The sequence below is a fragment of the Magallana gigas genome, chromosome 1, assembly GCF_963853765.1.
Source record: "Magallana gigas chromosome 1, xbMagGiga1.1, whole genome shotgun sequence".
NCBI classification, from domain to species: Eukaryota; Metazoa; Mollusca; class Bivalvia; order Ostreida; family Ostreidae; genus Magallana; species Magallana gigas.
Window position 1 is genome coordinate 70,119,411 of NC_088853.1, and position 25,336 is coordinate 70,144,746.

Sequence of the window (25,336 nt, forward strand, 5' to 3'; positions counted from 1 at the left end):
GTCTTTGTCGTATGGTTGTTATTACAATATCTAAACGACGTCGCCACCAATGTTTTTAACTTTGACTCGATTATTAATGAATAATAATAAAATAGATGATTTTATAACATTCTTTTTACGACTGGTTTATTTTTGACTTGCTTGGCACGATCTGGTGGGTACAAACCAATCTTCCTCAGGACGGCACCAACTGCCAAAATAAGATTAAATAATCCATTTAGGAAACAATATCTCATATGGGATAATTGGCAGTGCAAAAACAAAATAAATGTAAAGATTAAGTAAATTCGGTTAAAAGGAAAAACAAACAACTGTTGGTAAAAATATTTGTCTGTAATCAAACTGTTAGAAAGATTGATCAATATTTCTTAGGAATCTACAAAAATTAAAGGATTATAAGAAAATTTGCTAACAAAAGTGGGTGGCATTTAATTTATACTTTATTTAAATTCAGATTTTTTTTTTAAATTACCGAATCAAAGTCTTTACTTTTGTTCTAAAAATATATATCGTACATGGAGTGTAATGCGAAATGGGACACCATAACCAATAACGGTGATTATTATTTACAACCTATCTGTATTGCCTCTACTCTTAATCGAGTTTGTAGAAAGAGGTCAAATTATTTCTTATCAGCCGAATTCTGTAGAAATGTGTGAATAATCATCGCTTTTACCATTACTGTATATACATGTTAATTCGCAGAATAAAAAAAATGTTCAAAATAGTCTTACAAGGTGAGTGAATTCATGATGATTTGATATTGTGATAAAAATGGCCATTTCATAAAATTATAATCTATGGTTTGGTCGCGTCTTTAATATTTTGTATTGATATATTTTCAATTATATTGAGCACTTCAGCTAATCAACATAAAGCATGAATTGTTTCAATCTTCCGTTTATCTTATACACTGTTTTATTCTAGGTATTTTATACATTGCTATGACTTTCACAATGGCTATTGATAAGAGAGCAGGTAATTTATCTTCTGTTATTTACTTGCTTCACAATTTTATCTCATTACATTTTCGATTTCACAATTCTAAAGAGTCAGCAGTTGAATCTTTTACTCTATCGATAATACAAAATCAAAACATATCATGTGGCATATAAGGCATTGATTGTCAAAACATGAGGTATGAAAACTTATAACTTAGATTCAATATTCTATACCACACATGGATTGCAAACAAAGTATCTTTTGTAAACATAATGCAACGTTAAAGTAATTATTAATTAACTAATTATGCACTTATCTTACTCTTTGATCACATATATAAAATAAAAACCTACTCACAAATCACTAGTTTGGCCAGAAATAATAAAAAAAACAATGTAATTTTAATATGATTAATTTTTCCATCCTTCAAATAAACTAACAATGTAAAAGTTTACTTTCAGTTACAATTGTTCAGGTGGCAGGGGATAGTTTTTTGGTCGAGGAAATGTGAGGCAGATAGTGTTTATGTATGAGATTTAATTTCTCAGTTGATTTTTAAATTTGCTAAAATTGGTTTGCATGCAGGGGACACATGGTTACGACTCTTGAGAATCTTAAACATTTTAGAATGAAACAAGTACAACTTACTTATAGCTTTATAAAGAATAGCCAGGGATGGTCTCAAAATTTTCTGAAAAATCGCCCTTTTTTCACATTTTCACGGGTCCAGAACCACGCTCCAGTCCCGAGCAACTGCCGTAAACTACCATAGGATTGGTTGCTTAATGTATACCCATGCAAATAATCACCAATTGATGGGGGGGGGGGTCAATCACCTTCTTTTCGAGTGACATTTCGTGTTCTGAACCCACCCTACTTTTCAAGCACAAAACCGAAAGTATCTGATGAAATGTGCTACCAGTATTAAAGTGTCATATATCAATGACATTGACATGAACTCCTCTATCCACAAAATGAATGCAATAAATATTCTAGCAATTAATACCCCTCAAATAACCAGCCAAACCCCAGGTTCTCCCTTTATTTCAAAATTTTGACCGGATCTTTCCTTCGAAACTATCCCCTGCCACCTTCAATGACCACATACATGTACCAACAATTAAATAACGTATAGTTTTTACTTATTTATTAACGTCTATCACACCTCAAACATGTTATGGGAATCGGTGAAGTGTTACATTTGTGTGTTTTAAACCTGTTTAATTTAGACAGAATTATAATTATTAACCTTTTTTAAAAAAGAATATATGCATCAATCGACAGAATAATAAACTGTAAAAATAAAGTATATGTATATTTTTTTATCTTAATTTTTATTAAAAATACCATATTTTTCTCAAAGTATAATCAAATTCTGATAATAGAACTTTCAACATTGTTTTATTCATGATACGAGGGTTAAAATTCAAAATACTTTGCAAATTAATTTGAACACGCTGCTGTTGTTGCTTTTATTAGCGAACGTTGGACCCGGAACGTGTTTTGTGTGTGTCCAAGAACCGACGTTTTCAAACTGTCTACGAAATACAACAACTTGTCAACAAAATGAGGTATGGTGATTTTTTTTAATACTTAATAAAGTGTATTAAATCAAGTTAAATTCATCAAATAGCAATCCATATCGTGATTAAAGAACAAGGGGCATTAAGACCTAAAATTTGCCCAATGCCTTGAAAACATTTCATGGTTATTTTTTTTAGTAAATTATGATCTGTTAACCCTATTTCAACCATATTTTTTAATGAAAAATTACATTTTTGCCATTTTGGGGGCAAAAATAGGAAAAAAGCCAAAGAATCACTAATTTCTAGAATTTTTAAATATCTTGTCTTTTCAAAATTATATCAGATAATATCTGGTGATTCCTACTACAATAAAACAAAACAAGTCACAGGAAAACATAATCTTTCCCCCCAAAAATGACTAAAACTTCAATTTTGAGATAAAAAAAAATGTTTTTATATAAAAAAAAAAGATTTAAGGAAATGTTTTATACCAGTACCTTTTGAAAAGAATATTCATGTACTGTATGCAAATGTATGCTTCTTTTATATGGTATTAAAATGAGTGTAGAATACAACACAATGAAGTCAAAGAAAAAACTGCTGATAGAAATTAAATGACAAAAATCTAAATTTGCAGTAAAAAATTAAATTTATATATCAATTTATGCAAAAAAAACTCATGAATTTCAGTGATTTTTTGTTTTTAACACTTAATGCTCCGTAAAGAAAAGAAATCCTGTGATATTTTTTAAAAAATCGACCATATAATATACATGAAAATTAAAAAAAAACTTAATTAACAAAATTAACAAGCAGTTTTGGGGGTTGGATGGGGTGGGGTAGAGGTGGATGGGTTATTAGTTAAATCCTTGTCCGAGTCATGAAGGCTAAAGAGCCGGTGCTTATCCCCAGTATCTGTGCATGGTGCTGAATGGATGGGAGTCATAAACTTCCCCTGAATGGAACACCAGTCCACCCCAGCATATGCCAGTACCCAAGTTCAGCTGGGTGGAGTGAGCCAATGTAGATTAAGAATTTGGGGGATTTAATGGGACCATATTTGTTTAATATTTTATCATGACATAGTTTATCATTCATTACCACATATTAATCACAACGTTGACCTCTTTCCTTAACATGACTAAAACTCAATTTCATAATAAAATGGTTTTTTTTATTAATAAAACAATTGATACTTCATTTCAATAAAGGTGAATTCCATCATTCACACATTACATAATTAACAAACATAACCACTACTGTCTAATGTTCATCACAAAAAATCTTAAATTTTTGCATATTTTTCTCCTTGTTATAATTTTATAGTGCATGCATTAGTAAATTACACATCAGATAATTGATTAAATGTTTCATAATCTAAAACAACTTTTTATCCATAAAGTTTTTACAGTCGGGTGAAATAGTATAATAGTTCTAATGAAAATATCACAGATTTCTAAATCATTAAACAAGAGGCCACATCCCTCACCTGAGCGACAAACGCTTATCAAATAAGCACTTAAAGTACAATATCAAATTCAAAATATGTTGACAAATAAGTACAGTAGATCTTGTACAAAGAGTTGTGGCCCCACCCTACCCCCGGGGACCATGATTTGAACAAACTTGACTCTACACTACCTGAGGATGCTTTCACACAAGTATCACCTTTCTGGCCAAATGGTTTTTGAGAAGAAGATTTTTTAAAGAAACATGTACCAACAAATTTTAATTTTTTTTAATTATCTCCCTTTGAGGGAAGGTGTGGTCTACATTTTAATAAACTTAAATCCCTTCACCTAAATAAGGATTATTTGTGCAAAGTTAGGTTGATATTGGCCCAGTGGTTCGGGAAAAGAAGTCAAAAATGTAAAAGCAGACAAACAGACGGACGCCAACAAAAAGTGATCAGAATAGCTGAGCTCACTTAAGGTATACGTTTACTCAGAATGAAAAAATAAATCCACTGATGATAATGAAAAACCATCTATTGTGTGTTAAAGACCTTTCATGGTAGTGCTATTTTTCACTTTCAAAAAAGTAGGTCAATGACCTACTTTTTGAGATAATAGCCATTGAATATTTTTTGAAAAATTAAGAAGAATCCCCGAAAATTTAACACTATGATTGAGATTTTATTAATTGTGAAAATAATTCAAATTGCTAAATTCTTTTAAAAATGAAATTCAGCTGATGAATGGCAGTGACATTAAACAAATACAAAGCATTAATTTTTCATTCACAATTTTTATGAATATTGCAGGCCGAATTTCTTCTATCAGTTTCCAAATTCCTACACTTTTTAAACTCAATTTTACAAAAAACTGAATGATGATTATACCAAAACATTTATAGCATTAAACTAGGTATATTAACCTTACTCTGCAGGCATAAAAGTTATATGAGGTCAATGATCAAAATTTTGAGATAAGGTGTCTTTTATCATTTTTAAGCATTTTTCAATATTTTTGTAGTGTGTGCCATTCAAATATCTAAACAAAAAAGTGAGATTAAATCAACAGAAAATATGCAAAATTATGTTGACTAACACATAAAATCGTAACTTTGAATATTACAGTACTACCAAAAATATTTAAGTGAAAAACAAAATCCGAAAATTTTAGTCCGAATTTCCTCTGTTTTGAAAAAGTCCAAATTTGTTTGAGCCTAATTCCATAATATAGTAAAAATATAAAATGGTTTGTCAATAATAATTCATTTCATAAATACTTTAAGTGATTAGAACAAATTTTACTCATTACATTGAACTTTATAACAATCCGAATTTAAGAACTCAAACCCTGAGTAAACAGGTGAGCTAAAAAAAAGAACAATGAATTTCATTGTCTTAAAATCGCTGTCACTTTTATGTTTCACTTTGTTTACTTTTTGAAGTACACATAATTGCTGAAAACACAGTCCTGAGTAGCTCTTCCATAGAGAGTGTGTGTCTTTAGTAATCAAGGTATCAAAGAACTGACCCCATCAACTTTCACACCAGTGCGACATTGGCTGTACCACACATGCATTAATTAAGTAATGGCTCCAGAAAAAATGTTCAATCCATATAAGATATTGTGTTCCTGAAATGTAGTGACTATCCATATCGGCAGATCATCAAAATTGTCATAATTTACCATGTCAGATGATATCAATCACTTTCATAATTCGTGTGCTTGGCACTGTTTATTCCTTTGCAAGCTTTAGTAAGAAAAACAGCAGCAATCAGATCACTGAGATTTCGTTCGGCAGCGTTACTTCATGAGATCTATGTAACCCTTGTATGCATGTTTTCAGAATTCCCATAGCTCTCTTGAAGCTCACCATTTGTCAAAGATGCTAAATACTGAATTGAAAAAAAAATCAATTTTTAAAAATATCATTTTCATGTTATATTCTTATACATTTATAAATGTGTTACTTAATGATGTGAAATGACAATCACTATATACGATACGATAGGGTTAACAATATATACATGTACGTTTATTTATTTTAATCATTTGTGTGTGTGTGTGTGTGTTTCGGATTCCTCTAGAGGCCGAAAAGCTAGGGCAATAGTAGAGAAGGTAAATACTAAATAGGTAATTGGATATTGATTTTGTTACATTTACATGTATGTAAAGAAAATGTTTACCAATTACAGTAAGAATGAAAGAAAGAATTTCAATAGACATGTTACAGGATATTACTTGTATATAAATAATAATACCATTGGTTTTTAGAACATACATGTATTCTATACACATAACCATTACATACATGTACATTACCCAATTTTTATTAACGCGATTATCTAAATAATTTAAATACAATAAAATATAAAATGTAGATATATTTTAAAACATAAAAATAACAGATTTCTTATAAAATACACAAATAGCAGTTGGGTATCATTTACTCAAAACACAAATTAACATAGCCTTGGTATTAGAGGGCAATTTGATAAATAGACTTAAAACATGATTTTTTGATTGTTAAATGAATATTCCATGTGTTGTGAAATGTCAACCTATTATCGTAAGGACTTCCGGTGTGGCTACGCACATGGCGTGAGGTGAAAAAGTGCAGAGGGCCGTTATTTGACTATTTAAAAAGATAGTAGGCGTTAGAACATCAATAGGTCAAGAATAATATGTGAACCAAGATTCTCGAGTCCTACATAGAGTATTACGTGGTTTTGCGTCTTTGTAAAGCCTTAGTGGAATAATTTACACTACCAGCGAGGAAATTCGGGACGCACGAGAAAGATGCCGCGAAAAGACACACAGAAAGAGAAAGAATGCCAGCAGAAGGAAACCCAGAAGGAAACTCAGAAAGAGAAAGAAGGTCTACAGGATGATGAGGTATCAAACAAAGACTTAAAAGACCTTTTCTCACGTTTAATTAAAAAACTAGACGAATCGCTATCTGCGCGGTTAACTGCTTTAGAAGGCAAGGTGGACGATGCGTTGACCGGCGAATTGACACAAGCAAACGAGTCCCTTCAAATTCATGAGGACAGGCTGGCTGAGCTGGAAAAACAACAGAATGAAGTTATTAATCCACAGGTTGACAAGATGGACACGCTGGAGGATGCATTGAAAGAACTCCAGGATCGAATAATACAAGAGGCAAGATCACGTAAATACAACTTATTATTTTACGGCTTTCCAAAACAAACAGGTGAAGTAACCCATGATATTATTGTAAAATTTCTTCTTGAGAAACTAAACATTTCATTAGAATCAGCAGAGTCGATCCTGATTGAAAACTCGCACAGAGTACAAAAGAATCCTAAAAGCACCTACAAACCAGATGCACCAGAGGTTGTTATAGTGAAATTTGTCCGCATGGAGGACCGAAATATGATCTTAAACCTAGCAAGATTCAAAACCTTACCAAAGGGCTACGCTGTTCGAACAGATCTACCGGTGCATTTGAAGAAGAAGAGGGGGGAATTGGCTCGAAAGGCATATGAACTCAGGAAATCGGGAAGGAAGACCAGGATCCGTGAAACAAAAGATGATGTTATTCTGGAATATCGTCCAAGAGATGGAAAAGAATGGCTCACATACAAGGCTTCTGTTTAGTTACGCAAAACGTGATAATTTTGTGATGTAATATTCCGGTGTTCATGGATGTGAGTAGAGAATACCAAATAATTTAAGAGAAGAAATCTTTTGCAAGTGCGTTATTCATTATAACGATGTATACTCTTTGTCCTGTGCCTCAAAGTATGAATTTACAGATGTAATATTCCGGTGTTCATGGATGTGATATGTAGTATGAAACAAGACATAGGGACTTACATTTGTTTTTTTCCTGTGCCCCGAAGTATGATTGTTTAAAATAATGGTTACAGGTATACATTTTGATATGTAGTAATGACGCATAGGGACTTACACTTGTGTTTTTTTTCTGTCCCCGGTGTATGAGTTTATATAAGCAATTACACAGTTTACAAGTCCCAAGGTATTGGTTATTAAACTAAGATTTACAGGTATTCTCTTTGATATGTAGTATAATGTAACTAAACATAGGGACTTACACTTGTTATTATTTTTTTCTGTGCCCTGAAGTATGTTTAAAATAAAGGTGACATACCCTTTGATATGTAGTAACGACGCATGGGGACTTACATTTGTTTTTTTTTTTTTTTTTTTTTTTTTTTTTTCTGTCCCCCTGTGTATGAGTTTATATAAGTAATTACATGGTTTTCTCATTTCAATGTATTTAAGATAAGGTTTACTATCTTAATTAGAATTTCATAACATACTTTAAACTAGCGAGACCCAAATCTGTACATTATATAGTTTTTCATGACATGTTTTGTTACATTACCATAGAGGAAGTATTTGTCTTTTTTGACGCATGTGTGAAAGGGTTGAGTGAATGTATCATGCATAGGTGCTTACTTGCAATACAGTTTACAATTTATCAATGACTAAGTGTAAAATAGCTTCTGTAAACTGCAGAGGGTTACATGATCCCATGAAAAGAAAAGATGTTCTTAACTATTTAAGAAGTCATAAATCATCCATCTAATGTTTACAAGACACTCACTGTACGGAATTAGATAAAAACTCAGTTTATGCTCAATGGGGTAATGAGACGCTTATAAGCCCGGGTAAATCGGATGCAAGAGGAACATTAACCTTATTTAATAACACAAATGAAATAAATATTTTAAAAGTTTTTAGCAATAATGAAGGAAATTTCATTATATCAAATATAATGATAGATAACAAGTACTCAATTACGCTAGTTAATTTATACGGGCCCAATAGGGATAATCCTAATTTTTATTCTGAGTTGAGTGATAAAATAAATGACTTTTTTGATACTGACTTTATAATTATGTGTGGGGATTGGAATGTTGTGCAAGATTACCAATTAGATTGTTTTAATTATCTAAGAGAAAATAATCCAAAAAATAAAATTGAAATAGAAAAACTAAAATCAAAGTTCAATCTAGTAGATCCCTGGAGAATCAAAAACCCAAATGTTAGAAAATATACATGGAGTAGAAAAAATCCTGTAAAGCAAGCTCGACTTGACTTTTTCCTTGTGTCAGAGGAACTCCTATCAATTATTGATAATGTACACATACTACCCGGTTATAGGACTGACCATTCTATTATTGAATTAGACATCACTATAAATGACTTTAAAAAGGGAAAGGGATTCTGGCGTTTTAATAATTCACTACTCAAGAATAAAGACTTTGTAACAAATGTTAAAAAAATTATTAAAGAAACTGATAATGAATACCGTATTAATGAATCAACACTGGAAATTCCAGACAACTTATTTTTAGATGTTTTATTGATGATAATAAGGGATATGGCAATACAAATGTCGTCAAAATTAACACGAGAAAGGAGAGAACATAAAGTAAATATTAGTAATAATTTAAAAATTTTACATGATATGTATTCTGATAACCATTTGCCACTATATTTAGATATGATAAACGACCTTGAGAGAGATCTGGATGAAATAAGAAAATATGAACTAAAGGGGCTTTTGCTAAGAAGTCATTGAACGTGGATAGAAGATGGAGAAAAACCTACAAAATATTTTTGTGCTTTAGAAAAACGAAATTATGTTAACAAAAATATTAGGAAATTGGATATCGAGGGTAAACATATAAATAAACAAGAAGAAATATTACAAGAAGTAAAAAAGTTTTATAAACAACTGTATGCAAATAAAGATCAAGATCTTGATGATGTAAACCTAAAAGATTTACTACAAAAAGTAGAGGTCCCTAAAATAAATAATAAAATAAAAGAAATTTTAGATGCAGAAATTACAAAACAAGAGGTGCTTCAAGCCCTCAAAAATTTTAAGAATGACAAAACACCTGGAACAGATGGCTTTACTGCAGAATTTTTTAAATTCTTTTGGAGGGATATTGATTCTTATATTCTCAAATCTTTTAATTATAGTTATGAAATGGGACAGTTATCTTATAATCAAAAGCTAGGAATTATATCTATTCTCCCAAAAGGCAATAAGCCAAGGGAATCTCTAAAAAACTGGGGACCAATCACCTTACTGAATATTACATATAAACTGCTTTCTAGTGTCTTGGCGAATCGAATGAAACCAACTTTAACGAAAATAATTCACGAAAATCAAAAGGGCTTTCTTGCTGGTAGATACATAGGAGAAAACTCTAGATTATTGTATGACATTATGCACTATTGTAAGGAATATAATAATCCTGGTCTTATTCTTCTGGTCGATTTTGAAAAAGCATTTGATTCTATCTCTTGGAAATTTATTTACAAAGTATTGCATTTTTTTAATTTTGGTGAAAATTTTATAAAGTGGATAAAGATTTTGTTTAAAGAGCCTAAATTATGTGTTATTCAAAATGGTATTTTTTCTGATTTTTTTCATATGGGACGAGGTTGTAGACAAGGGGACTCAATTTCACCATACTTGTTCTTACTTTGCGCAGAAATAATGGGTATAATGATTAGAAATAATAATCTAATTAAGGGAATTGTTATTGAAGATAAGGAATACAAATTATTACAATATGCTGATGATACTGTCTTATTCATGGATGGGTCAGAGGACTCCATCAGGTCAACTTTATCTTTAGTCAACCAGTATTCCAAATTTTCTGGATTGAAACCAAACTATGATAAAACACAATGTATAAAGATTGGATCTACTGCTTATACTGGCAATAATTTATATGAAAAATACAAAAACCTAATGTGGTCACAGGAACCATTTACAGTCTTAGGTGTTACATATTGCATAGACTTAGATACAAATACTATGTTTGATTTAAATTTTTTCCCAAAAATTGAATTAGTTAAGAAATTAATATCATCATGGTCAAGAAGGATTTTAACTACTGCAGGCCGCATAACAGTAGTAAAGACTTTGCTTATACCCAAATTCAGTCATTTATTGATGACGCTACCAAGCCCATCTAAAGAAAAACTCAAAGAAATTGAGAACTTATTGTTTAATTATATATGGAATAACAAAACAGCAAGGATAGCTAAAAACATTATATGCCAAAGTTATGAATACAGCGGCATGAGAATGACATGTCTTGACTCTTTTTGTAAAAGTTTAAAAATCACATGGATTCGCAGATATTTTGATAATTCCTGTAGTTCACAATGGAAGCATTTAATAAAGGATTTAATTCCAGATATAAGTTATCTAGCTATATATGGTGTAGATTTTTATAGAAAGTTTAAGAAAGATGTCAAGAATGCTTTTTGGATTGATGTTTTCTCAACTTTATCAGACTTAAGGCTATGCATTGATAATCTGACATCTGTTTTAAGTCCAGTATGGTATAATCAAGATATATGTATAAACAGCAAAAGTGTCTGTTATAGATCATGGTTAAAAAAGGGTATTCAGTTTGTTTTTGATTTTTACAATACGGACGGAACCTTGCTAGGATATCATGAATTTTGTACAAAATTTGATTTAAAAACACCATTTACATTATTTTTTGGAGTAATTGATTGTATTAGAAAATTACATTTGAATTATGACTATGATAATATTCAAAGAAGTCAACCTTTTTTCCCAAAATTCTTACAATTGATTACAAAAAGCAAACAAGGTGGTAGAGATTTCTATGATGTTTTTATTAATCAGAAGTACAGAAAGCCAAAAAGTGAAATCAAATGGGAAAATATTTTAAACTTAAATGTTTACAACTCTTGGTGGAAAAAACAAAATATTTTGTTTTTTAAGATAACCAATGATATACAATTAAGATGGTTCAATTATAGAATTATACATAGAATCTTAGCAACGAATACATTCTTATGTAAAATTGGCATTACCAATACAAATTTATGTAGTTTTTGTAAGATATATCCAGAAACACTGTGTCATCTTTTCTGGGAATGTGAATTTGTTGAACATATTTGGGAAAATGCATTGATTTGGTTCAAAGAACAGTTTGGAATAGATATATCTCTAAACAAAGTTGATGTTTTGTTAGGAAAATACTATAAGTATTACAATATATTCAATTTAATAATATGCATAATTAAAAAACATATTTATAGAAGTAGGAGCAAGATTTGTAAACCCTCATTTGAAAGGGTTAAAGAGGAAATTGTTTATTACTTTCACTGTGAGAAACATATTTATAAAAAAAATGGTGACATGGAAAGTTTTAACAAGCGATGGAACCTGATAATGTTTTAAGAAAAAGGATCATTATTTTTTATGCAGTTACAGATGATGTAATACAATTATCTATTGCAAAAGCAAGATTAACGTAAAATTATAGTTGTCTACATATTTTCATATGCATGTGTTTGGATGAATGATGTATAAATGTTAAAGAGAAAAACCTCTCACGAAAGTGTACAAGTTTATATATTTATATATAACTGTATGTAACTTAGAACTTGGTGATCCCAGGGCCCCAACCCTGGCACCAAATATATTGCTTTATATTAAGTGATGGGACAATAAAAGGTTTAAAAAAAAAAACAAAAAAAAACCTATTATCGTAATGCTATACTCAATCAGCTACAACTGACATTCAATCAAGAGTTGATCAAAAGCAATTTAAAAGTAGCCGTGTTCTTACTAATCTTAGTTTTCATTGTAAACGAAAGCGGTTTCATGAACGATATCGATATCTCTTTCCTTTTAAATTTTATTACATTTTCAAACTACTTACTAGAAATAAGACTATAGCCTAATGTATTCCACATGTTGTAGCGATTACTGTCAATCATGCAAGTTATCGATCGCTCGGTCAGCTGTCGATCTCGTAAACGTGGTTAAGAATGAAGATCAATTGCAATACCCCTTTTAAATTCATAATGCATAGCTGTATCTTTAAGTCTTATACTATTTTCACACATTCTTACCAGTTAATGAAATGATTTTGCCTCCATTTCCATTGCTGTCGTCCGACTTTCACTTTTGTTTACGTCTGCTGTGTATAAAAACCGAAACCGGAACCGAAAAATTCGCCCATCGTAAAACAACATAATTTATTTTTTTAACAGTGGCCGCATGCAAACAACAACAAAATATTTTGAGAATAAAATTCTTTCGTTATTTTGATTAATCTGTTAAAATTTTACCGTGTTGTTTGCATGCGGCCATATCTAATTCATGTTGGGAATGTGACCATTTCATAGGAAATACGCGATATCCGGAAAATTAATCAGATCAAAAGAGGGATAACTCTACTAAAAAGAAACTTCGGTGACTATATTTGCTACTATATATTGAAAAATAAACATCCCATCAACAAAAAAATCAAATCATGTCAATGATTGAGCTTGTTTGAAAATTTAAAAAATATTGGGCAAATAATATATGCTTACTGCCCCTTGTTCTTTAAGAATTTCTAAACTGGTATATAAATAGAGCTTTCAGTGATTTGAGTAAAGATACATATGAGAAATATGACGTCACAAGAAGCAGTGTAATATAAAACTTTAAGGTCAAGGTAAATTAAATGATAGGAGCATACATATCTTAAAATTTAATATATGAATTCATCCAGCTATGTACAATATACAGGGATATGATTTTAAATATAAAACAGTAAAGCTGTTTCTTTGATTTTGACAAACTAAATATATAGAATCCTATAGAGCTCCTCTGAAAACAACATATAGAAAAAAAACTTATCGGGGGATACTCTTTAACGTTAAAGAGACAGTACAGCGCATCTTATAAAAAAACGGACTTGAAAAAACTTTCCGATCGGGTTCGGTATTTTTGTACTACTCATGAATGTATAAACTTTCAGAAAATTACAAAGTTCTCCATGCAATAAATCTAATTATTTCATTAAAATTAATAATTATGTATAACCTATCACATAAATACATCGCAACGTGTTCGGGGTTCAGCCTTCTATACTATTACGCATGCGTATTTAATGTAAACAAAACACATGCAGGGCTCGCAAAGAATCTCCTGGACAGGTTTGTTGATAAAAATATGTCTTTTCTACTTCTCATAGGTAATAACTGTTCAAAGTTTTTAAAATAACCACAATTAATATTTTGTAAGCATGTATTTTTCGTGTTTATCATAGGAGTTGCTACAACCTATATCTATTTTTATAAATGAGGCCCCTTGAGGGGCTATTTGACATATTTATGTCTATTCACTTTAAAATGAACCTAAATTAGTAAACCATTTGTAAATTATCGAGTAAGTAAGGATATGTTTCATTTAGAGAATCGCTTTAACCTCGTTTTCCATGGTGACCGTAGTCGGACGAAGATCTTATAGTTTTCAGCACGTGTCAATTACTGTCATTCAAAGTCCACGTGGTACAAATAAACGATATAAGATTATTCAGGTTTGTACGACCCTTGAATTTCCGGAATCTCATAATTACGTTAATTAAGTGTGAAATGGATTTTCGTGTATTTCAACTACTAGTATTACAATAAAAGTTATTTCTTATTTCCTAACTTTACAATAGGTAAATCTGAAGTTATTCACAAATGTGTTTTCAGCTGTACTGTCTCTTTAAGTAGAATAGAAGTCGTGTGAATAAACATTCAATTATGATATGCTGTTATATTGTCTATTTCATTTGCACATAATGTTTTTTTATCAATGTGATAGAAAAAATCCAGATAAAAAAATAAAATGAATTGTATAAAAAATTCATAAATAATTTTTCAATTTCGAAAAAGTTTTATAGAAGCGACAAACTTTTGAATATTTCATAAATCAAAACAAAGTAAACCCCAGATAAAGTGGAGTCCTATTGATCATTTGATATCGCATGCTATTTCTACTTCTGTGTTAATTGATTAAGGCATTTATTAAAACGGCTTATTTAAAATTGTAAAGCTGAATATATACTTCAAAATGATTAGGTATATTATTATTGCTTATTTGCAAATAATTACATGCATTAGTATTGTAGTTATGATGTAAACGTTCCGACTTTTGTTTGACCGTTGGTGGCCTTAATTTCTTTTTAGTTAAATCACGGTTAAATATCCGTGTAAATTAAATAACGTGAAATATTACAAAAATTATGAACAACAAATATAACCATATTAAATAAAATCCATAAATCGACAATTTTCTGACATTTTAAATATATTTTTCTGCAATGTTTTATGGTAATATATTGCGAAACATGTGCTTGAAAAATCTAAATTCTGTCAATTACTAAAAAATAAGATTTAAAGTAATTTTACGTTTATTATTGAAGTTTTAATCTAGGCTGTGACATTCAATTTAATAATAATATACTTAATCACTTTGAAGTTTATTTAGCTTTACAATTTTAAATAAGCCGTTTTAATAAATGCGGAATATATAGGGTTGATCAATCTCAAAGACGGCTCGACTTCGCCTCGCCATCTATGAGATTGATCAACCCAATATATTTCCATAGTGAGTCAGTAACTAACCTAATAAGTAATAATAGCACATCTAAAAGAATTTTACAGGGCAACTACTCCAAATATTCTAGAACTTACGGCATGCGGTTTATTTGTTAAATACTATGAAATGTCGAAATGAGTAAGCAAAGCGTCGGCCAATGACGGCCATATTGCCTAATATAATTTCTTACCGAACAAATATAGAGATATATGAGGCAATCACGTGCTATGTTTAAACAAATGAAAGTGTGGCATTTCAGTCCAAGGGAAAACAATATAAAATAATTTGTGCTATTATATGTGGCATGTTGTAATCTTTGCTAAAATTGACTATTTTGATTTTTTTCTGGATTAAAATTGACTAAAGACAGAATAAGCATCGAGTCATAGATAATAACTATAGATGCTTACTTTTCTATAAAGTAATCATAGTTCATTTCTATTCGAGTATAAACAAAGCATTTACATTTAAAATGTAATCATGTAATCAGTGTAAAAATGTGATCATTTTTCCATTTTCAGGTGTGTTTTACATCGGAAAATGTCGATGAAAACGGGATTGTACGGTATAATGGCGGATGTCTCTCTGAACAGGTATGCTTATGTTATGAAAGTATTATCTATACCCAATATTTTATCGACCAATGCGTATTTCATAACCATTGCACATATAATCTCAAGACTTTCTTATATTAGCTCTCTCACAGTGTGTCAGTAAATGTGGAAAAACAATACAATTTTTTTGTAAAATTCTATTATTTGAATTTTTGAGTGTGCTTCATCCTTTCCTTTTTTTGATAGCTTCATAATTATTGCCTATTAACTTATGAACGTGATAGTCTTTGAAATGATTTTGTTAGGTACCGTATTATGAAATTAAACTATAAGTAGGTAGAATTTTTGGTGAAAAATCACATCGCGCTCCTGGATTAAAAATGAACACAAAAATGAGTTCAAATACAAAAAAATCATTATGTATACTGCTTCTAAATACTTGTCAAATAAAATAATATATAACTATAACATATCATTTAAATCAAATTTTTAAGTGTTATGTTAATTTAGTTTAACACTTATCCTGTCAAATACTAATAGATAAATCAATAAATTGATCATTTTACTCCGTAAGATTGCATAAAAAAAAACAATTCCCCTTTCAAAAGTTCAATATTGCAAGAATTATGTTTGAAAAAAAAAACTTTCCAGCTAGAATTGTTTTAAAGGCTTGTAGACTGGTTTCGGGACAAGCTGTCGTAACTACGACTGCACCAATGGGGAATCTAATCGGGAGAAAAAGGGACACACCGTCTAACTGTTTCACGTGTTGTTCAACTGATACAGGAGCAAACAGACCATGTAATGATCATAAATGCCCGACAGGTTTGGGTAAAGTCGTGTATTGTTTTCCATTTATGACCTTTATTTTGTTTTGGTGTGCTATTTATACTCCGAATGCGTATACAGAACAAATTAAGGTAGTGTTAGAACTTTCTATTCAGGCTACTTTACTTTTGTTTTCAATTTGGTACGTTCTAAAACATTTTGATTTAATTCTTAAAAAAATCAAGAAATGTAATTTTCTCTCTTTAACCATAGAGTATTAATCCCCTTTACTTATCATTTGAATTTTTACCTATTTACTTAAAACAAGTTATGATTATTTCTGTAACAATTTCTGCTGTTTGGTTTTCTGTTTTTATTCATAACTTTGGTAAGGCTTTGCATACAATTAGTATGATTTTAGTTGTTCCATTTATGTAACTTTCAGGACATGTAGCTGCTTCATCTACATCAAGTAAGCTTAGTTTTCTATGAAAATTTAGATCTTTATATCTTGGTTTGTAGTTTTTCACTATCTACATTTACGAAAAATAAATGCGAGTCCTAAAAATGAATACACATTCTTACATGTATGTTTGTATCTAGGACTCAGTATGTATATATGAGATTGTTATTGTAATAGCAGATTTGTTGCGTTTTTCATCGTTTTGAAAACAGTTTTTTTTATCAACTCTAATATCCAAACAATAAAAAAACTTTAATGAATATTTTTCATTTGTAAATTAATTTAAGTTCATTTATTTTTATCCTAGTCGCACAGTCTAACTGTATTGATGGAGAAAATTGTCAACAGTATGCCGACTTCTTCTGCAGCCCAAGCAATCCTTCCGGAATAGACATTTGCCCAATTACCTGCAAAAAACCCAGCTGTGTTGGTAATCAGAAATCTGTTTGTTTTCCGGTACTTATAATGCGCTTAGCGTGAACTATCAAAGACAGAGGAAAACAGACATTCATTAAGGGTGTCTTCAAACACGACCGAAATTTAAAATGGAAATAATTGACCTTCACCTATTTTTCGAATGCTAAAGAAGGATAGCTACACCAAAAAACTAGTAAGGCCTATATTGATGTTTCTGGGCTTGTCAAAATAAAATGGGGTATAGGATATCATTATTAAATTGCGCAAGGTTGTTAAAAAACAAATAAAAACCAAGTTACATTTAATTGCGCAAAATAACACAATGTAGTTTTCTACATAAACCCAAACCTCGACCATGATCTCCTCAAAACAATGCAACATTTTTTTCTTCCGAAAAACTAAAGTTGAATTAATAAGACAAATACTTTCATGACGTCATTACTGAACGTTAATTGTCGTGTACATTTGCTTGGAGAGGATTGTAAACAAAGTCAAAATATCGAATATTTTACAATTCTAAAACAAGTATTTGTGTGTTGTTTGTTTAATCTTCAACGAATGAATATCTTTTCTTGTTCAGGCTATGCCTTGTAGTTGTTGATAATCCGACAAGAGCAATACTGCCATGTATAATTTGGTTTTTATATTAAAACGTACCGTAGATAAAACTTTGCTTTATTGAAAAAAACTGTTTTTAGAGTTAATGCGCTGTAACAAAATAGCTTTATGTATTCGGTATTTGGTCAACGAATAAACATAATTTTTATAAGACGTATACGATTTGTACTTTATAAACTTAAAATGTGCATATTTCTGTATATTTTATAAGTACATGTATATAATTATATTTTTTTGTAAAATGCCAGAGTAACTTGACCATGGATTTTATGACGTACATATGTATTATGTCCATCAAATATTATTCATAAAGAGATAGTCAAAGAAATAACGAAGCACTATCATTGTTAAATACTGAGGGGAAGTATTGAATTATATCATCAATTTTTTAAATAAATTTTATTTTATAAATATTTACTATGACTAACATTATAAAATGGGAAGTAAAATTTCTTCAGCCTTTGGGTCTCAATTACTAAGTACAAATCCATTAGTATTACGAGTCCTAGACGCCCACGAACCTGAAGAACCGAAAGCTACCTGAGGAAAGCATAACCACAAAGTTTTAATCCTGGTCTACCACTATACTGCTGACCTTCTCTACGACCCAAAAAACGTCATATTGGGGGAGTCAGTCTTTGGACCACACATTCTCCCGCACATTCAAAGCGTACCTCGAGACTCTCTGACCGCCAACCGACATGGGTGTTACCTCTTTCAGTTGTCTTCGCAAAACGTATAAAATCCCTGTCTCTTGGAAGTTGTTACAGTTCCGATGTTAGGTTAATTTTAGGCTAATTACAAACCATTAGTTAGCAACTTTAAAATCCCCGAATCTTTTTTGTAGTGGCTTTCCTTGTCTAGGTCTTAATTAAATCATTCAAACACTTTACGATCACTCATGACTTTGCTGTGACGTAATCCTCTACGGAGGTGTTATAGCACTGTTTCGACTCAACATACTATTTCCAGCACAAATTGCATAAAATAAGTAATTGTTTTGTGAAACCCATAAACAGTATTTTACATTCTTTTTTTAAAGAGAAGTTCCATAAGCTTAAATATATTTTGTGATCATGCATCGAAATTCCTGTAGTGAACAGTAAGATTTACATCTAAATAATTAGGGTACTTTTGGTTCTATCATATGATTTTCATTTGGTTTTCATATATACAGTGGTTAATTCTTTACCATGTTTTTGCCTAAATCAAATCAATACTTTAATTCAGTGATTATTTGTAAAACTGTGGGAATTAGACGCTTAACCGCATACTCTATGTTCTGAGGAAGTTTTTATGTCGGACTGATATATTTTTTATAGCGATCGGTTCTTTAATATTTTGAAATTAATTCTGATTGAATGAAAGTAGGGTTTCCGGCTAACATTTTTTTTTGGAATTGTACCAAAGATAAATACAGGTACCATTTTGTTAACTATTCTAAAGTCTTTTTTTTCTCATAAAACTCAAATTATATTTCCAGACCTGTTTTATAACTAAAAAAGGTCGAACTAAAATTTCAACCTACCGAAAAAGAAAAAAATGCGTGAATATTTGTAAATTCTTAATCAAATATATTATGGGAGTTATTAAAACTTAAAATACTGTAATCTCCCAATAAACCGCGAGGAATTATTATCCGCGTAAAATCACAAGAAGCCTGTCTTGCGAAGTTCAAAATCTCGCTTTTAATTTTCGGACATATGTATTCCACATGAAAATGTGATAAAATCTCAGCATTCGCAATTCTATGTTCTCGCGCTTGAATCGCGGAAATATATACTCGCATTAAATAAGGAATTAATGTATTTTAGCCCCGGGACGCCTTGACATTGCTACGTATCATGGGAGTGTTAATACTTAAAAAAACTCGATAATAATGTCACCATTTACATCCTGATTTATCTCTATTTACTTCTTTTGAACTTTTTGTTTTTGAAAATAGAGTAAAATGCAAAAGTAAACATTTTTGACTACAATAATCTAAACGAAATTATCTTATTTGAAACCTTTCCAAGTCTACCGTTTTCAGTATATGTGTTTCTGGACCACTGTTTAAAACCATGTGTTGCGGACTAAGTTTGGTGTAGAAATTAATAAAATGCTTGCACCCTGTTCTTTTCTCACTGTAAAGTGAAACAGCCAGCGAAATAAATTTGAAAAAAAAACAAAAAATCTAAATTTACGTTTTTAAAACATTGAGGTCATTTCTGAAAAAACCCAGGTAGTTTCTGTTACATGACAATGAAGTTATCTCCCTGTAACTGTTGACCTAAAGTTAATTTAAGTAACTTTCCCTTATAAGCCAATCTAAGATGATCCTTTTACATATCACATGAACGTTTACCGAGTAAGTTAAACAAGACTTAATTTATTTCTCTACGCATTTCTGTTTACGGATTTCTCCACTGTAATTTGTTTATAACTTACATGTACAGTATGATGTAATATATATTCGTACAATATGGCGGCGTGTTTACATTCGCACTTCACCTCACAAATTTAACGTCGAATAAAAGGGTTTATATATAGCATCGGAATTTTGTTAGCTATTTATAACAATATATGGTCACGTGACATTTCATATGTCACGGGATTTTACTGTCGTCTGCTTTGTAAACAAATCTGAATCGACGGAAACAAGATGGAATGCAAAGCAAAAGAATTGAGTAATGAGGTAAAAGAAATGGTTTGGAAAATGTTACAAGATGGTAAAACTATTACCAGCGTGTCAGAAACCTTCGGAATACCCAGATGTACAATTTCAAGTTTTAAGAAGCGTGTAGAACAACGAGGTTACATAGAAAACATCCCCAGACGAGGCAGGATATCTACCGTGACATCCGGAGATTATCGGAAACTTGAAAGGCTTGTGAAAACCCACAGAAGCGAGAGATTGAAGGATATTACTGACCAATTTAATGAAAACAGAGAACGGCCAGTATCTAAACGAACTTTGCAATTCATCTGCACAAAAATGGATTCGTGAAACGGGTGGCAAAGAAGAAACTAGTGATCAAAGAAGTGAATAGAAAAAAGCGTTTGTCTTGGTGTAGAGAAAAAAGAAAATTGACTGTTGGGAAAAGTTATTTTCTCAGATGAGTCAAAAATCGTTGCGGGACAGAATTCTCGTGTCTATATTTAGAGAAAACGGGGCGAGGGCTGGAGACCGGACTTGGTTGAGGCCCGTCGGGCGAAGCCATCATACGAAGTTATGATCTGGGGATGCATTTCGTGGCACGGAGTACATATGTAGGTACTATTACAGCTGTTAATGGCAACATCAATGCAGAGAAATACCAGCAAGCACTAAATGACAATTTGTGGCCGGTTATAGTCCGACATTTTCCCAATGAACAGTACATCTTTCAGGATGACAATGCGCCGGTACATATGTACACCGTGCCCGTTCAACACAAGATTTTATCCATAGAAATGGAATAAGAAACATGAGCTGGCATGCACAAAGTCCCGACTTTAACATCATTGAAAATGTATGGTTGTTACTGAAAAGAAAGCTACAAGCTCGTGTTGGTCGTATTGAAAACAGGGACGACCTGTTCCGAAAGATACAGCGGATATGGACATCTATCACGCCTCAGTACGGACAGAGCCTCTATAACACATTCCCCCGATGATTACAAAGTGTAATTCGGCTGAAAGGTCATTTTACAAAGTATTATGTAAGTTTTAATTACTAAGAATAATTTTAAAAAATGAAAACTAGAGTTTGAAGTTTGACGTAATTCTGTCGCAAATGTAAACACGTTGCCATTTTGTACGAATATATATTGCATCACACTGTAGTAATGTATTGCTTACACTTATTTTAGAGTTTATTGATTTTTTTTTTATTGAATTTCTAGGACATGTACCTGCTTCAACTACAACAAGTGAGCCTTTTTTGAAATTGAATATTTATATATCTTAGTTCAAAGTGTTTTATCATAATTATGTAGTTTGCGTATTCTTATAATTGAACATTTACTAAAATTAAGTACAAGTGCTCAGTCAAAATGTTTAATCTAAGCTGTTCGTTTGTATTGTTTGTGTCAATATATTATCAAGGATTATCAATGTAAACTGTGTGTTTGTTATCTGAACCACACTATGAAATTAATTTTCATGTTGGGCTGATTTCCTTTAAGTGGAACATTCGTAAAACAATTTGAAATTAACAAAATATTGTAAAGTATTCTCTCTTATTAGCCAATGGAAGCTCACCCATTCAAATATCATATAAACGTTTACAGACAAAGTTTAAAACAATGCTAGCTTTATTAATGTACAAATTTCTGTTTACAGTCTTATATCAAATGCCTTTTCAGTGCTTTTGTACTTTGGACAGACTTTGTTTAAAATTAATATGAAATACAGTTTTGTTCTAATTTAATTTTTAGGACATGTAGCTGCCACAACTTTATTAAGTAAGCAAATGTGTTCGTTTTAATTTGAAAGTTATGCATCTTGGTTATTAAATGATATGTTGTGCAAAACATTTTAGCATAGAATCTTAACTAAGCTTAAGTGCTCAGAGTAAAAATGTTTGTGTTTGTCGCTTGATAACTCCACCGCTCATATGTGAACATTGGAATTCGTTTACATTATCAATAAATATTATTTTAGTTTTTTTTCATCTTAGTTGCAAACCCTAAGTGCACTGACGCAATGAACTGTCAGCAGTATGCCGACTTCTTCTGCAGTCCAAGCAACCCATCAGGAATAGACGTGTGTCCAATTACATGCAAAAACCCTATTTGTGTTGGTAATAAGCAGTTTTGTTGACCTTTCATTGATTTGTAAGAAGAATATTTCTAAATATTACTCTCCTTTTATTCCTATGCAAAAAAGAAAGACCCCACCTTACCACCCACCCATCCCTGTTTCCGAAAATCAGAAATTAAACAAACAAATCTATACTTCTTAAGGAAGCTCTCACACATGTACTGGCTTTTTCAACAAAAAAATGTCTGTACATTTTCCCTTTATTAAATTCCAGCTTTCCTCCATTCCTGCTCAACCCTATCCCCCTAAAATATTGATTTTAACAAGCCTTAATTAATACAACCTGCAGATCGCTGTGATAAGAATTTTTTGTTTATGTATCCCAATATAAAATTTTAATTTCTAACTGTGGCGATATACAGGCGGACATATAGACGAATGCTGGACAAAAAGTGATAAGAAACACTCATTTGAGCTTTCATCTCTGGCAAGCTCAATGTATCATATTGAAATCCAAATGCATTTTTGTTTAAGTTAATTTAGTAACTAACTTCTTCTGTTCTTTGAAACATTAAACTCGTTGTTATTTGGTACATAGAATGAAAGGCCAATTTTGAAATTTGAGCTTTCAATATTTTTAAGCTTCAAAAATAGGTTATAATTAATCTGGGTCTGTGAGATCAATAAATAAGACGACTTTATCTAGGTCATTATTTCTTTTAAATGAGTTTTATATTAAATTAAAAATGTAAACAGAAAAAAAAAAATAATAATTTGTACAGTGAACAGCGGATGGTTTTTCTAGAAAAATTATCAAACTACACATTTAAAGAAAAACTATTCCAAATACAAGAACACCAAAATGTGATTTTTATTCTTCTTAAAGAAACATCTCTCACATGCAATGTTTAACATATTAAAAACATACCAGAGTTTTTGTTTGATGTTAAGCAAACATCGATACAAATGTTTAGAACTTTCCTAATTATCTTCTTTGATCAGAGAGGAGCATAAAGTTTACACAGGACATTGCTACTACGCTCTTTTCTTAGTCAGGGATTGGCTACTTCCCAAGTGGAATTGGCTACTTCCCAAGTGGACTTGGCTACTTCCCAAGTGGACTTGGCTACTTCCGAAGTGGAATTGGCTACTTCCCAAGTCATTTAAGTTTATTAAGTTCACATTCCACCGTCCCGCACCACATTGTTTCCCTTGTTCTTTTCCCTGGTTCTGTCCACCTTAAGACGATTTCTGTAATTTGTGATCATTCCATCCTGAAGACATGCCCTAGCCATCTTAACATCATTTTTTTTTATCTCATTCATTTTGCAGTTTGAGTTGTTCGTTTTAAGTCGATTTTCATTATATTTGGCCAAATTATGTTGCAGATTTAATGGAGGCAGCTGTGATGAGAACTGGACAGTGATATCGTGACCTGGCAACATTCGTTTCCATAAAATAAGATTCACTTTACATTTTTGTTTTTGATTTGGTCTTTGTTATCTTACTATAATGTTTAGATTTCAATATAATTTTCGATATGTAGAAGGCTGTTTTTACCTTTGCTTGTCGGTTTGTGATATATCTTTGACTGCTTTTTTCATTGTCTGTGTGTACAAAAAGCCAAACATATAACATTATTATAAAAGATGAGTTAGGCTATTATCAAAAGCATATGACCTTAAATTCTTAACAAGACTAGTGTTGCTAGAGTCGTAGACGTACATGTAGTATTTTCAATTTAATTGAAGAAGTTGATGGAATGGGGGGGGGGATTACGTTAAATAATGGTATTATTTATTTCATGCAATTAACAATAGGATTCAAGCAGTATACCTTTAAACATGACCGAATTTCCGATCGAATTATTGTATCATATAAAAAAAATGAACTTTAGGGTACAGTCGGGGTTCAAGCATATCTTTTACAACATACACTATAGCATAGTATAGCATTGAAATATCATAGCATAGCATTGAAATCTCAAAACATAGTATTGGAATCTCATACCATAGCATACAATCTCATTAAATCGCATTCGTCATATCATACCAAAGCATAGCATACAACATTATTTTAACTCGGTTTTAAATGTTTTTATTTGAAAAAAATAAATGTACACATGATATATTTGTGGTAAACTTTGGCTTCTTAGTATTTTACTTAGAATTGTGTGGAATTCAGCTGTGTATGGAGGCGTTTTTGTTCAAAGCTCATGGCGTACCATAGCATAGCAAAGCATATCATATCATTAAGCCCTTCATTTCAATTTCTCAAAGCAAAGCTACCAAATCTCATAGTATAGCATCACAATCTCATAGCATATCATTAAAATTGCATACCATAGCATAACATTAAATTGTAAAAGATATGCATGAAATGACTGTAATAATGTTGAATCATTAAAAATCGTGGAGGTCAAATTTCATGGATTGTTTAAATTGTGCATGTCC

At 31.1% G+C, this 25,336-nt stretch overlaps 1 protein-coding gene across 2 annotated transcripts; it reads left to right on the forward strand.

The window, feature by feature from the left end:
- The first annotated feature begins 627 nt into the window (after positions 1 to 627).
- LOC105330552 (uncharacterized) lies at positions 628 to 24,608 on the forward strand. 2 transcript variants are annotated; one of them, XM_034466206.2, is made up of 11 exons: positions 629 to 737; positions 928 to 978; positions 2,422 to 2,513; positions 15,860 to 15,931; positions 16,561 to 16,723; positions 17,106 to 17,132; positions 17,431 to 17,553; positions 22,025 to 22,051; positions 22,559 to 22,585; positions 22,801 to 22,923; positions 24,272 to 24,605. In XM_034466206.2, the coding sequence occupies exons 1-11, from the start codon at positions 692 to 694 to the stop codon at positions 24,307 to 24,309; spliced, it is 789 nt and encodes a 262-aa protein (XP_034322097.2). In that variant the 5' UTR covers positions 629 to 691; the 3' UTR covers positions 24,310 to 24,605. The 2 variants fall into 2 exon arrangements, with proteins under 2 accessions (XP_034322099.2, XP_034322097.2); XM_034466208.2 differs by lacking the exon at positions 22,559 to 22,585 and having other exon boundaries at positions 628 to 737; positions 24,272 to 24,608.
- Positions 24,609 to 25,336: the final 728 nt, after the last annotated feature.

Excerpts from the sequence above, each read along its gene's own strand:
- LOC105330552 (XM_034466206.2), top strand. The coding sequence starts at position 692 with ATGTTAATTCGCAGAATAAAAAAAATGTTCAAAATAGTCTTACAAG. Across the intron at positions 15,932-16,560 it reads GCGGATGTCTCTCTGAACAG|GCTTGTAGACTGGTTTCGGG; the intron begins GTATGCTTATGT and ends ATTGTTTTAAAG. Across the intron at positions 17,554-22,024 it reads CAAAAAACCCAGCTGTGTTG|GACATGTACCTGCTTCAACT; the intron begins GTAATCAGAAAT and ends TTGAATTTCTAG.